The sequence below is a fragment of the Antechinus flavipes genome, chromosome 2 (genome assembly GCF_016432865.1).
Source record: "Antechinus flavipes isolate AdamAnt ecotype Samford, QLD, Australia chromosome 2, AdamAnt_v2, whole genome shotgun sequence".
Classification (NCBI taxonomy): Eukaryota; Metazoa; Chordata; class Mammalia; order Dasyuromorphia; family Dasyuridae; genus Antechinus; species Antechinus flavipes.
The window spans coordinates 399547223-399562476 of record NC_067399.1 but is presented as its reverse complement, the minus strand read 5'-3'; the positions used below and the strand labels follow the sequence as shown (position 1 = coordinate 399562476).

The window sequence follows — 15254 nt, the reverse complement described above, 5'->3', positions numbered from 1 at the left end:
ATTTAATTGGTTTCCATTATCTTTTATTTTATGCCTTTAAAAACATTCTGAAAAACATTAATATATCATACATCATTTTTATACACACACATTTTTTAAGTTCACAGATCCCAGTTTAAGAATCCCTGTGCTAAACCTTGAGCAGTTAATTTGTTTCACTCCTCTCATACTCTGCTTGGTTATCAATGACTTTTTTTCCTCCCTTCACCCCCAATACCCAATTGTGAGTATCAGGAAACTGAAAACTATCCGGTTTTCCTTGGTATCCTGTATAAAACCCAGCACACTGATCTTTAAACTGCTCATTCAGTGAAAGTACATTCTGGCTTTAGCAATGGGTAAATGAGCCTAAAGCCTAAGACTTCCAGCACCCTCTGGGGATAGTGGGCAGGAAGGGATGGATGCCCCTTGTCGGGCCCTGTAACTCTCCCACTAGTACCAATCCCCATCCTGGGCTCCTAAGCTTCACTCCCCACCTGCCACAGAGGGTCCTTCTCCTCAGAAAAGATCTGAAAGTATCGTTGAGCCAGCTGGACTGGTGGCAGCGTCTGCAGCTTCAGGTTGGTCCAAGAGTGAAGGAAGCGCACCAAGTGTTTGAAGGTGTACAGTCCCAGGCGATCATTGCCGTAGTTGGACAGGTGGGTCATGAAGATGCTGATCTAGGGAAGGGAAACAAAGAGACTAAAGAAGCATTTCTCAGTAAAGGGGGCAGGAACCAGCAGGAACTCCCCCACAGACCAGAGGGTATTAAAGACAAACAACCGGTGAGCTGGCTGGCGTTGGGCGAGTCTTCTCCCCATTAATTCTAGTATCAGGATGCTGGATTAGTGAGCGTTTCCCAAACTAAGAAGGGCACAGAACATTCCTGGGCCAGGCCTAGAGGCCCACTCCTCAATCCTTGCTGCTCAGGAGGCTAAGACCGATGTTCTCTTGGGCTGGGGAGCTCTGAGGTGCACTAAGTGAGGCATTCTCATCAAGAGTTCTCAGTCAATCCAGCACTGATGGGGTGCAAGAGGAGGGCAAATCAGGCCAGGTTGGAAAAGAAGCAGGTTTAAGTTCCTGTGCCAATCAGAGTGCAATTGTGTCTGGCATTTCCAGCCTGGGCAACATATGGAGGTCCAATTTTTTCTAATTAAAAATAACCACTTTGGGGCATCAAATATATTTATGTAATTCTTAAGTGCTGACCAGGAAAGGGCTGGTAAAAGGAAATGTTTCTATATAAAAGGGAGAAGTCAACCAAATGTGGAACAAAATAAAGCCACAATTTTTTAACACTAAAAAATTTACTACATATTATTTTGGTATTAAATAATTTCATATTTAATATTTTATATGGAGAAATAGTAAAAATAACACCAATGATCTCAAAATCCATTCCAGCTCTGACATTCTAGGTTCTAATGGCATGAAAGATTTTGAATTCTATACCCTTAAGATTTCCTCTATAGGGAACAGGGAATATATGGGAAAAGTCTATAACTAAAGAACATGGTACCTAGAGATGTTGGCATTGAGCTCTAATTTTTACTAGTCAGTCAACATGCACTTATTAAACAATTACTGTGTACTAGGTACCATACCAAAAAAGACAAAGCAAATCCCACGAGTAAGACTGCTGGACAGGGACTGTGGAATTATTTCTTAAAGTGAAAAATATTTTGTATGGCTCATATATTTACTAAACAAATATACACACAGGTACATATAGATACACATACACATATATATATATACATATACATGTCCTAATCACTACCTATTTACTTACATGCACATATGTACAAATATGCATATACATATGTGAATTTTTATATATGTACAATTATACACATATAAATATGTGTAATGTGTATGAGTACATACACTACCATGAGAGAAGAGTCTGAAATAGTATATTTCAATCAAATGTTAAAATGAGTAAAATAGCTGGACAAATTAAATGGAAAAAGATCAGTGTGAAACGTGTATCTGTGTGTTGAGCGCTCATGCCCATCAGACACAAGTTATATATATTTCGTATATATATAATAACTTACATATATAATATATATACAATATATATAGTATATTAATACAAGTTACAGTATTTTATAAGGCAAGGCGAGCCTTGAAAGGTATGTAGTGACTCTCCCCCCATTTCTAATTCACAGCACTATGCTCATCCCACACTGCGCCCACTCTGGGCTCACGGACGGAACTGAGGCTCCCATCAGGAAGGAGGAGGCCGACACTCACGGGATTGAGCAGCACAGTGAGGAAGAGCTCTCCCCCGTTGATGATTTTGTCCAGTTCGCTGGAGCCTCCGGGATACTCATTGTAGAATATGGTGTGGGTGAAGAGACCACAGGTCTGCCGGGGAAGGACCTAAGTGAGGAAAGGAGAGGAGAAAAGGAACTGGCATCTGGTTAGCAGGGGCAGGTCTCAAGACACGGTTCAACTAGATGCCCTCCATTCCACCAAAAAAACCAGGTCTCTAGACCGGCCAGAGAGTGCTCTCCATAGGGGAGGGCAAGCCCAGGGAAGCAACCCCTTTCCCAGAGGGGATGGACAGGGTGGGTCCTGACAGTAGGAGTACTGAACTGGGCAGGGACTATGGAATTATCCACTTCAGGGACTATGGAATTATTCCTTAAAGCAAAAAAAATTATGTGTGGCTCACGTTTTGTAAACAGACAAATATACACACATACACATACTACTCCTACAGACTGGCAGTGCCCAGTAACAAAATGGCAGAAGCAGGTGCTACAGCACAATCCTCTCCAGGAAAGGGCCCCAAGAAGTCTGGATGACCTTGTCTCTGCCCCACTAAGGGGTCTGGATGACCCTGTCTCTGCCCCACTAAGGGGTCTGGATGACCCTGTCTCTGCCCCACTAAGGGGTCTGGATGACCCTGTCTCTGCCCCACTAAGGGGTTCATTATCCCTGACGAGTTCTAGGACACTGGTGAAGAACAGACGCTGCCGGCTCTTGGTACATTGCCTACGGAGCCGTCCCGTCCTTTCCCTGGAGCATCTGACCCTTCTGGCAGTGGAAGGAAGCGGGCAGTCCCCATTCACCTACCATGATCCCGTTGTGGATGAAGCCCCGGCGGTAACGGGCAGGCTTCAGGTGGGGATACTCCTCGGTGCTGGTCACCTGGATGTCCCACACCTGCTTCCAGGCCTCATACAGCTGCATGTGGACCGGGTACACACCAGAGTGATGGGGGGCCACGGCGTAACCCATGTCGGTGGGGATCCCGTGCTCCTAAAAACAGGAATGGTTCGAGGCAGGGGGCTGAGCACATGGCCTCGCCCCGAACCTCAGTTTCCCCCTTTATTGAGTTGCTGACTGAGGCTCTTACCAAGCACACTGAAGGTGACAGGTTTCTCCCCAGGGTGAGAAGACAGACTATAGCCATAAGCTCATACTACTGGAGCTAAAAGGAACACCAAAAGCCTTCTAGTCCATTCTTTTTTGTTTTACAGATGAGGAAACTGAGGAACAGGGAAGGTAAGAGCCCTGTCCCAGGTCACACAAGTAGTAAACATCCAAAGCAGAATTTGAACCCCAGACCTCTGGCTCTAGAACCACAGGTCCTTCTGATGTACCTCTCTGCCTCTCCTAAAGAATATTTCTGAATATTTTCTGAAGTTTTTTCCTGGGTCCTAGAAAACCAGTTTAGCGTAAAATCTGAAGCAAACACAATTTCCTTCAAATCTCACATCCTACTTCACATCTGGATTGAGATCAGCTCCTAATCTCAAGAGCCTCATACAGGTCTCCCCTCATACCAGTCCCCTTCCACATCTGCTCCTTCAATCACTTCCTCCCAAAAGGTTCCAATCAAACCCCAGATCAAATTTCTCACTCACTTCCAAATTCCTCAACTGGCTTTAGTCAAATGGCCACTCTGTCCTAGTTCAGGGACATCCCATCCAAAAATCTAACCTTGATGTTCTATTTTCCAATCCATCGGTACCCTTCCTTACCCACCTAAGTAATTATGAGCCATTTAAAATATTTTATGGATTTCATCATTGATGGCTGGCTAAACACCAAACCTCTGCCTTATTTTTATATTTATATTTTTACACACACACACACACACATAAACACAGTTTAGCAGAGACCAATACTGAGGACCTCTGTCCCAGGCTCTGGGCATCTTCTGCCATCCTTATTCTCTCCAGCCCAAAGCCTGTTTAGGCCGGAGTGATCTAGGTCTGGCTCTGAGCTAGAGTTTCTAGGGAACCCCATTCCTGGAGTTCTAAGCCACCATTGTTTTTTTCCTCCTTGTCTAACACTGATCTCAAATAGCTTCCAAAGGAGACTGAAAAGCTTTCTGGCTGCAGCATTCGGCAATAGTGAAAACCCAGGGGATTACTTTAAATTGGTCATCTAAAACTGGAAGCAGGGTGAGAACAGAAGAGTCTGTTTCAATGGGTGGCTAATGAGGCAGAAGAGCAAAGGGCCTAAGCAGGGGAGGGGGAGGGATGGCACAATTACCAATCCTCTGCCACCCCTGCCCAGGCTCCCTTGGGCCTGACGCAGTCAGCCCTCAAGGCTCTCAGTCCAACTAGTCCCTGGTGGGGAGGAGATGTGTGTGACTCTCTGGACATAGGAGGTGACTCATGTCCTAACACTTAAGTGTCTGTAGGACAGATACACATGAAAAATTAAAATGCCTCCCCCCAGGCTATTCTTCCCTTCTAATTATATATAACTCATTGGGGGTAGGGGGGGATATTCTACATATAAGCAGTTATAATTGTATACTTAACTTGTATGAATAGTCTATTAAATCTAAGACAAACCTATTTTCTCTTTCTCCCTCACAGGAAAATAAAAGAACACATTTTACCCCTTTTTCAAGCCCCACCTCCCCCACATTCCTCTCTCCTTCTTCAGACCTCATCCAACTATCCATTCATTTTACCATCTGGTCGTACGCTCTCTTGAACTCATATCTCACCATTAAATCAATGTGAATATTCCCTCTTCAGCTAAACTCTAAAGAAAGGCTGGCCCCAGCAAGGCTGAGTTGGGCCCCAAGTGGGAGCAGGGCGAGGAGGCAATCAGGACGCCCCCCCAGCCCAGAGAAGGGGTCTTACTCACGACAGCGAACTTCTTATTGAGGGCCATCTGCTCAGCCAGCACAGACTGGTTGTGGAAGAGGTGGGGCTGCATATGACTCCACATGTGGGGGAACCACCAGAACTCCTTCACATAGGACAAGAGCAGGTCGTCGCCATCATCCTCAGCATCTGTACCTGGGGAGGTCATGTCATGTCAGGCCATTGGGGAAGAGTGTTAAGACTAACAAAAGCCAAGCAAAGTCAGCCTCAAGGTCAAGTTCAGACCATGGGAACAGAGAAAGGGGCAGAGTTGCAGAACCCTACAAATAAGGGGAAAGGCTAATTAAGATATAGCGCACTATAGTTATTGTCATTTTTCAAGTAAATGAAGATATAATTTTAAAAGATAAATTTGTTATTTAAAGCAAAATTAAAGCTTCAGAGCTGAAGGGGATCTCAAAGGCTCAAATATAGATTTAAATACTTTGTAGGTAAATAATCGTAGGCAAGTAAATCCCTTAACCTCACTTTGCCTCAGTTTTCTCTTCTATAAAATGGGGATAGTAATAGTGCCTATCTCCCAGAGTTGTTGTGAGGTTTAAATTAGAAAATATTTTCAAAGTACTTAGTGCAGTGCCTGGCAAGTAGGCATTATATAAATATTATCTACTATTATTGCTGTTACTATTACGACTACATTAGAGAATTGCTCAAGGTCACACATGTAACAATCATCAAGTGGGATTTGAATCCAGGTCCTCTGACTCCAAAGCAAATATTTTTTGCCATTGTAGCTACTGTGTCACTGCTAATAGAGGTGGGATTAGAAGGGTAATAACAGTGCTTATGGAACAGAATCTATTTTTAATAACCCATACTAATTCAAAGGGTAGGGAAGAGCCAAAGACAAAGCCAGACCAAAGAAAACTCCCAAATCATCCCTATTTGATTTGAGAAAGTCATCTAAGATTTCTTCTCTCCCCTTCTCCCCCAACACTTTTCTCATGAGGTTCTAGCTGCTCTTGAAATTGCAAATAGGATTGTCTGCTTTCCCTGTCCCTCCCGCACACACTCACACATATAAATATCCCAACTGAGAGCAGGGGACCAGAAAAAGCTCCCGACACCCGCTGGAAAAGCAGAGACCCCCTGTGGGCTGCCATGCCCAGGAGGGCTGCTGCCAAGGTAACAGCACCAGCACGTACAGACCCAGCTGAGGCACAAAAACACACCCCCCGGTCCTGCCCAGAGACACACCGAGTGTGAACCACGAACCCCTGCTTCCTGAGACTAAAAATAAGTGAAGAGCAACACCTTTCCCTACCACCTGGTGATGGCAGACACATCCTGGAGCAAGATACGGGAAGTACATTTGCTTTAAGGACCAAAAGAACTAGCCTATTCCCAAGGGAGCCATTGTAAAATCAACTGAGTACTGAGTGGGGTAGGGGAAGCGCTGCAAGCCAACCGTGAGACAGGACAAACAAACAAAAAAGCTCACGTCACCTCAGGAGGCAGTAAAAGAACCATTAGTGTATATTTTACAAGACAAGGAAGACAATCGATCGATTGTTACACTGCTCTTTGCTTTTGATCAAACCACAACTGGAATGTTGGATTCGGATGCAGGCATCCTATGCTAACACTGACAGCCTGAGATGTATCCAGGATGGGGACCCACGTGGAGAGAGTGCTGGAAAATACATCAAAAAAGGAACGGAATGGGGCTGTTTGGCATGGGGGGAAAGTGGCCACTATTGCTAAAAGTTCAAAGGGTTCTCTTAGAGGGATTATATTTAATCTGAATTACCTGCAGAGGACAGAAGTAGGAATAATAGGTGAAAATTAGAGAGCAGCACGTCGGCAGAATCACAGAATTTCAAGCTAGAAGGGTCCTCAGCAACTAGTATCCTTACCTATGAAAAATCCCCACCATACCAGACCAGCATCTATTTGAAAACCTCCAAAGACAGAAAATCCCCTTCCCTCATGAAGTAGCCCATTCTGCTTTTGGACAGCTCTAATTGTTAAAGTGTTCTCCTGTTTTCAAGCTTCTATTTGGCACTTTTCAACTTTTACTCCCTGTTCCTGGTTCCAACCTTTGGGATCAAAGGGAACAACTCTAATTATTGTCTTCTATGTGACATTCTATATGAGGGAGCCCTTTAAATATCTGAAAACATCCTTCAAGTCCTTTCCACTCTTCCCCATTCTGGCTGTCCTTCTCTGTACATTCTCTAAGAGAAAACTTTCCCAACAATTAGAAACCATCCCACATTGGTACCAGCATACTGCCTTGTGAGAAAGTGAGTGTCTGTCCATCTTGCAAGGATTCTAGCATAAGCTGGATGACCTTAAAAATGATAAGTAGGATATTCCTTAAAAATGAATATTAAAAATTATTTTTACATGTAATTAAGAAAAATATTATTTAAAAAAATAAAGAGAATATTCCTACACTGAAAAGAAGACTGGATTAAAATGATGAAGAGTCCCTCTCCATCCTAGTAATCTATGACTCTAAAATTCTTTTTTTTTTTATGATAGTCTATCTCTTCCCTCCTATGTCTCCCTCTTTCCCTTCAGAAACCCCAATCTCTGACCTCTTCTTTCTCTCCCTCATCCCCAAGTAAGTCAATCTCTTCCTCATGACTCAGGAGGATTGCTCATGGCTCTTAAAGATGATGATTCCACCAACAATTTTCTTCTGAAGGGAGTGATCCTGTCATCTCAAGGTCACCTTTCTCCCTGTCCCTTTCTGTTATCTGCTGCCATTAAATTGTTCCCAGTATGCATCATCATCATGTCCTGAAATATGCCCCTACCCCCAGGTTCCCCAGTAAAGTACATCCAATCACCTCTCAGTAGTCTGTTCTATGCATTTATCACAATTTTCTATCCAAACTGCCAAAGGAGGTCAGCAAAATAGGCATTGATGAGGTCAAATAGGTGCCCCAGGAACACTTCTAGGTATGTGAAACAACCCAAGTGTCAATGATTTATTTCATTATCTGTATTTCTTGCTCCCTCCCTCTTTCAGCCAAACAATCCACAATCAGCCAAAAAAAATTCTTACTCAAATACCTACTTTGGAGTTCTATAATTTAATCAGTAGAACTTTCTACTTCCTACTAATACAGAGTAGCAATTGTTTTACAACTTATATTCAAGAGTTGACAGGGGGACTAAGAAGTCAAGGGACTTCAGGTTTCAAAACCAGTACTTATCTGAAGCCAGACTTGAATCCAGACCTGTCTGACTCCAAGACCTGCCTCTTTTTCTTTTTTAAATTTCATTATTTTAAAAACATTTTTTGAGTAAGATTTTATTTTTTTCCCCAATCACGTGTAAAAACAATTTTTGACATACATTTTAAATTTTGAATTCAGATTTCTCTCCCTCTCTTTGCTCTCCCTATTTGCTATAGGTTATACATGTAGAATCATTCTGCCCTCTTTTTCTATTACATTTTTTGTTCTGTTCTAGATCTGGAATTTTATTCATATAAGAAATACCCCCATGAAAAAACACTCTCTATCAAAATAGATTAGCACTGTTTCTGTACCTAGGGGTTGCCTGGGGTACTGAGAGTTTAATGATACCCCAAGTCACATAGCATGTGCTGGAAGCAGGGCTTCACCTAAGTTTTCCTGATTTCCTCTGGCTGTTTACTAAGTCTCACTGACTCAAATCCTTCTCCTTAGATGCTTTCCACCTGACCTGTCAGTCCTGGGGAAAGAAAGGAAGGTTTATCCCCACTTCCAAATCTGTCTTTGATAGGGAGTTGGGGAGGAACAATAGGTATGGAGTGTTGTATATCAGGGTTTCTTGGCCAGTTGGTTAGTTTTACAGAACTTTTTTCCCCTTTACTATTCTGTGCTCATATTGTTGTTTAGAATAATGGCATTACTCTTTATTATAGAGAAAGGATACAGTGGGAAATCTAAGTATTATAAAAACATACAACACAAATCTGTTATTTGTTTTTTTTTCTAAGGGAGATTTAAAGTGACCTAAGAAGCAGTTCTTCCTAACATGTACACACGCCCACTGGCAAGCAGTTAACAAGACCAGTGCTTCCTCAATTTAAGCAAACACAGTAATTACAATCCAAAGACATCCAAAAGGGAGACAACAATCCAGAGAGAGCCAAGCCACAAAAGTGTACCTTTCTGCTGCCCACATGGCTTGATGTGCAAAAGCCTGAATAAACAGATCCTTGGAAAAGAAAATGAGGTACTATTTGCTCCCTCAAAAAACCATGAGGAAGCTGACAGGGTTCCTAACAGAACTCTGGCATGCCAGAAGTATCAAGAGTGTCTTATGTGGAATCCCAGAATAGGAGTTTACAATGCTAGAGCTAAGAGGGACCTCAAAAGCCAGCGAGTCTCCCACCTTCATTTGAGAGATGGGGAAACTGAATCTAGGGAATGGAAGTGAGTTGCACAACACCACAGAATGAGTTAGGGCTAGGCTCAAGTGGGCTCCTGGTGAAGTATTGCTGCTCCTCCAGCTCAGATTTCCCTCCTGAAGAGAATCAGCAAGGAACCTCAATCTTTACTTCAATTCCAGACCCATCATAAAAGGCTATATCCTCCACACTGGGTCCTGCTCCGCAGCAACAGGGGGGGTTGGAAGTCCCCGACTTCTAGGACTCACAGAATGCAGATTCTCAGGGTGGGCAGGAGCTCAGCTCAAGAAGACAACAGAAGGCTCTGAACTGAGCAGATCTCAGAAGAGTACAAGAGATACCTCCCCCCATCCCTCCTGAGCTTTTGTTTGGGGGAGTCAGAGAGGCTGCCAAAATCAGGGGCTGACAGCTGCCTCCTTAGCATCCTGGACATCTCCCCTAGCATGCTGAGCCGAAATTAGTCTCAGGGATGTGAAGTCCTGGATGTGTCTGAACCACTATCACACCCGTTTCCAACCACTCAGGGACAGGGAGCCAAAGGCAGAGGTGAGGGAGGTTCTCACGGGCCAGGTCACAGTTGCAGCACGCTTACTTACCTGTGTGGAAGAATTTCCCTGAGTACCCCAGGTTGAAGGTGAAGTTTGGGATGTGTGCGCGCAGTTTATTCTGAGTGTCAAACAGGGCCTAGAAAACAGAGAAGAAGGAAAGGATGAAAGAGCTAATCCTGCCCCCTCCCCCAACTGCTCACAGGGCTTACTCCACCCCATCCTGCTCCCAGGCACTCTGTCTTCCTTCTGTTCTTTCCAGAGACCAGACGGATCGCTCCAACTGAAACTCTATTACTCCTTCCATTTTCCAACGGTGGGGAAAATGAGGACCTCAAAAGGGAATGGACAATGCACAGAAAGTCTGTGACAGAAGGGTGAAAACCAATTCTCCTCACCCAGCCATGCTGAATGGTATCTGGAGGAGGGACCAATAACCTCCATTCTTCACAAGAGGGAATGGGCTTCAGGTAAAGCAGGAAGGATAATGTAAGGCAGCTGCTGGGTGTACTTCCTAGCGATGTGATGGAGATGTTGTGACATTTCACTGAATCACAGGATTTAAAGATTCCTCAGAGATTCTCCAGTACAAATCCAACTGCTCCCTCCCTACTTGTTCTGGATCAGAGTAAGCCTGAGGCTCCTGGAGGGGAAGTTATTTGTCTTAGGTCACAACCTTGTACCAGAGCCAGCAGTAGAACCCGGAGCTCCTGATTCCAAACACAATATTCTTTCCAATACTTAATGCATCTAGACTTGCAGGGGTCCTCAAACTTTTTAAATAGGGGGCCAATTCACTGTCCCTCAGACTGTTGGAGGGCCAGACTATAGTAAAAGCAAAAACTTTGTTTTGTGGGCCTTTAAATAAAGAAACTTCATAGCCCTGGGTGAGGGGGATAAACATCCTCAACTGCCACATCTGGCCGTGACGTAGTTTGAGGACCCTAGAAGATCCTTCTGGCCCTTCAGGGCCCAAATGGTGCCTTAGCGCGGGCCATCCAGGAACAGGCCGACGGCCCCTCCTCCCATCCCTACCTTCACGTCCTCCACCTTCATCCTGGTGCCCTCCTTGCCCACAAAGATGTCATCGATGTCCACCAGGATGTAGCGGTCCAGGGGCAAGGAAAGTCGCTTGCCAGTGAGGAAAGCGACGGCGTCCACAAAGACCAGCTTGTGCAGCCAGAAATTGAGGTTGTTGCCGAAGAGCACCCGCTGGATGCCGTCGTGCAGCCCCAGGTCCTGCACCACCGTAGTGTGCAAGGCGGCCCCCACGCTCAGGTGGGGGATGGACTCGGCCGACTTGGTCTTGGCCAGCAGCACCGGCTCGTAGGTGGAGTGGTTGGACTGGAAGACGGTCCAGTCGTCCCCAGGCAGGAGGCCTTTCTCCACCTCGCTGGGCCGGGTCACGTACAGCAGCGGGGACTTGGGGTTGATGCTGCAATCCTTCAGGCCCAGGTTCGAATGGAGGAAGAGGGGGAAACCTTTGAGCTGAGCACTCAGCAGACTGTTCTCATTGGCCTATTGGGAAGGAAGGAATAGTGAGGCACATGAGATCACGGTGACTGGCTTACGTGATGCAAGCAGAACCAGAAGTCTGGCAGCCCCCGGCAGGATGGACACCTGCTCCTCTGTACGGTCTCTACAGGGTCTTCCTCATAGAAACCGTCCCAGGGAGGCAGCTGGTAAAGGCCAGAGCCAGGACCGACACCCCCAGCCTCTGGATTCCAAGGTCAGTGCTTTTTGCACCAAGTACCTTTGATTATTTTTATTTATTAGGTATGAGGCACTGTGCTTGCAACTGGGGATTCAAGCTCCTTGAGCTGCTTACAATCCAAAGGAGAGGTAACATGTAAATAACTAGGTACATACAAGGTATCCAAAGCAGGAGGGACCTCCTGTGGAAGATGGGATTTGGCTAAGTCTTGAAGGAAGCCAAGAGACAGAGACAGAGCAACTTGGGCAAAGAAAGGCATCATATGGCAACCCCCTAAAACAGGCCCTGGGAAGCCACTTGACTTGCCAGGGTCTTAGAATAACCTTAATAATGGTGGAATTTATATGAGACCCTATGATGGCAGAGACATCTAATATCTCACTTGGTCCTCACCATAACCCTGTGAAACAGGAAGTCCATTTTAGTCCATCCCCATTTTACAAAGGAGTAAACTGAGACTCAGGGTGAGAAACTGACTCGTCTGCAGACTCAGGCTGGGGTCTCCTAACACTTAACTCAGAACTTTTCTGATGTTTACACCCCTCATAATAAAAGAGAGCTATGAAAGATGAGAAGGAACGTGGGCAGGAGGAATACTGAGATATGATGTCCATTATTAAGATCTAGCTAGTCTGTTTAGAAAAAGTTGTACAGCCTAAGCATGTTTTTAAATATATTTTGAACATTTGCCCCTGAGAAATCATAGCATGGGGCACACATGAATTCCCAAACATACCAAATACTACAAGCTAATTACTTCTGCACTGGTGATATTCCAGATGAAGAACTCTTCTGGCCACAGACAAACCTGAGTTTCTGTTTTCCCTATCTCAGGAACTCCCAGTATTTGCATTTTATTGAATGGTTCATTTCCGGGTTATTAGTTTTGCCCGGGCGGGAGCTCGCCCACACTCACACACTCTTTCTCTTTCTCCTGGTATAGTCTCAACCCCAGTCCCATTTTCAGAGGGCAGTCTCTGATTAAACTAATTGCAGAGGATAGTTCAGAGTCCAGGAAGGACAAAAGTCAGACAACGTACTACATTTTACTACTCTAAATTATTAGCTTCTCAATATCTCTGACCAGTGATCATTCAGCTTCTGCACAAACATTTCCACTGATAGAAGTCACTTATCTCTCCTTCCAACTCTCTCCACCCCAAAATAAACTCCTAAGACAATCTTGATGGTCAAAGTATGTTACATGTTTCCTCCTCTTTGTTATATTACATATCTAGGACCATTTTGTCCCTCCTAGAGTAACTGCTACTTCCTACTCCCCTAAGATTCCCACATTTCTTTTCTGCATTACTTTACAGCCAGATAACCCTATCTTCCTGCACTTCTGCTCACTGGTGTTTCCTTGGACAGACAGGATATCCCAAAACAATTAATGTAGTTTATTTTTATTTGTTTGTTTCTTCCCCCCACTGTCTCTCCTTGCCCAGAATGCTCTCTGTCCTCTTCTCTACCTGCTGACTTCCCTAGCTTCACTTAGATTCCCAACTAAAATCACACCTTCTATAAGAAACTTTTCCTGATTCCCCCTTAATTCTAATGCCTTCCCTCTGTTGATCTTCTCCCATTTGTCCGATCTAGAGCTTGGATGTACACAGTTGTTTGCCTTTTCTCTCCTTTATCAGACCAGACTCTTTGGAAGCACTGACTTTGTATGCTCTGTGCTCAGCACAGCACCGGCCACATAGTAGGTGCTTAATAATGTTTACTTACATCAAGTCTTCTGGGATACCTCTCTCCTGCCCACTGACCCACTAACAGAATCCCTACAACTTGAGCTCAAGGAAGAGCAATGAACTTCCTTTTCACACAGTAATAATAACAATTACAAACATTTCTACAGTATTTTCATGCATGTAAAATGCACATTTGCTAACCCAGACAAGACACTTTGTTTTCAACGGCTGCCACTAGTCTAGTAAAAATTTTCTTTCCCTAGTGCCTGGCCCCTTGTTGGTCCTCAACAAAACTCATGTTCAAAGGAAACACGATTCCCCTGTGTGACCATAAGTAAGTCACTTGACCTTACTGAGCCTCAGTTTGTTCATTTGTAAAATGGATGGGTCATGCCCTCACTAAAGAACTAAACAAACAAACCAATAAAAGCCTTTTTTTTTTCCCCCCAGAGAGCTTTAAAAGTGCTCAGGCTGACTTTCTATAAGGTTTGTACTAATCCTAAAACTTGCTGATTCAATCATTTGCTGAACCTGGAAAAAGCCATTAGAGGCATCCAGCAATAAATCCTATGATACTAAGTAGGGCTTAGGCTCCAGAGGTTGGGTCACTGTGGCTTCCTACTTAATGCCCCATCATTTGTATCCAAAGATAGCACTGGCTCCACCCTCCATGGGATGTTGCTTTGAACTGTATCTCTAGCGATGGCTCTCAGTATCTCTAGTAATTTATTGCAGGTATTTGTGAGACAGCTGCTTAAGGTAAAAGCCCTCCCCCTCCCATCTCCGCCCCTTCCCCTAAGTGTTGGGGCTGAGATAAAGGGCTGAAACAGAGAAATGCTAACTGGCTCAGCCGCTGGCCCACCCACTGGCCCCCGGCACTCCCCGCCCGGCACCCAGGACACCTGGTGTCCTTTCTTCGTCCCCAGCTCGCCCAGGCCTTCCCCCTCGGCCCTCACAAGGCCCCCTCTTCTCCCAGCCCGTTACCTTGAAGAAGCCAATGATCCCGACACCGTACTCCACGCAGTACTTATCCAGCAGCTCCCGGTTCCAGGCGTCCAAGTTGACGTACTTGAGGATGTTCTCATAGATGATGAGTGCAAAGCGGCCCCTGTCTTTGTCCGTGAGCGTGGGCATGTCCCCCTTTCCGGGGGCGATCTCTGTCCGGTACTTGAATCGGCTGGACTCCAGGATGGCCACGATCTCCTGGCCCAGCTGGGAGTACAGGCTCTCCACAAACACCAGCACAAGGGGATCGGTTCGCGATGAGGAGGACACCTTCAGGGTCTTGAGGGGGAGCAGGCGCGATGGAGTGATCTGGGGCTCCTCATTACAGTCAGGCCCAGTGACCTCACCTGAGGGCTCCAGGTTCCTCTTCCAGCCATACAGGTAATAGGCAGAGACAAAAACGCTGAGCACACAGAAGGCGAACAGCAGGAGCAGCACGGCCTGAGGGGACGCCTGCCTGCAAAGCCTCCTTCGGCGCAGGGGGATGGTCATCCTGACTTCTCAATGTTGCTTGGCAACCACTTCCCCCACCCCACCCCCCGCCCCCCCAACTCTTTTCACAGGAAGAAAAAGAAGGATTCAATCCAAAGCAATAAATTAAAAATAATTAATAACAGAAGCTGTTTGTGCACAGGGATGAGTAGGGACTGAGAATGTCTTTTCTTCCCACCGGGGAGGGTGGTCCATGGACTGGGCTGTTTTCCTTCCTCCTCGCCCTTTTATGTCACCATGGCAAATCTGCTCCTAGTCCGGGGGCAGAGCAGAATTGGCCCAGGGGCGTCAGGGCCTCCCAGGGAAGCTGCGGTAGGGGTCCAGGGACAC

General features: G+C 45.4%; 1 protein-coding gene across 2 annotated transcripts in view; it reads right to left on the bottom strand.

Moving 5' to 3' along the window:
* NDST1 (N-deacetylase and N-sulfotransferase 1) overlaps positions 1-14966 on the bottom strand; it is a 32927-nt gene extending 17961 nt beyond the window's left edge. Inside the window, exons 1-7 of one of the 2 annotated variants that reach the window (XM_051978721.1) lie at positions 14412-14966; positions 11055-11537; positions 10071-10158; positions 5104-5258; positions 3067-3252; positions 2239-2367; positions 477-659 (exon numbers count right to left, since the gene is read on the bottom strand). In XM_051978721.1, the coding sequence (XP_051834681.1) occupies positions 477-659; positions 2239-2367; positions 3067-3252; positions 5104-5258; positions 10071-10158; positions 11055-11537; positions 14412-14924 (1737 nt within the window). In that variant the 5' untranslated portion in view covers positions 14925-14966. The remainder of the gene's footprint in view (positions 1-476; positions 660-2238; positions 2368-3066; positions 3253-5103; positions 5259-10070; positions 10159-11054; positions 11538-14411) is intronic. The other variant, XM_051978722.1, reaches the window with a different exon arrangement.
* Positions 14967-15254: the final 288 nt, after the last annotated feature.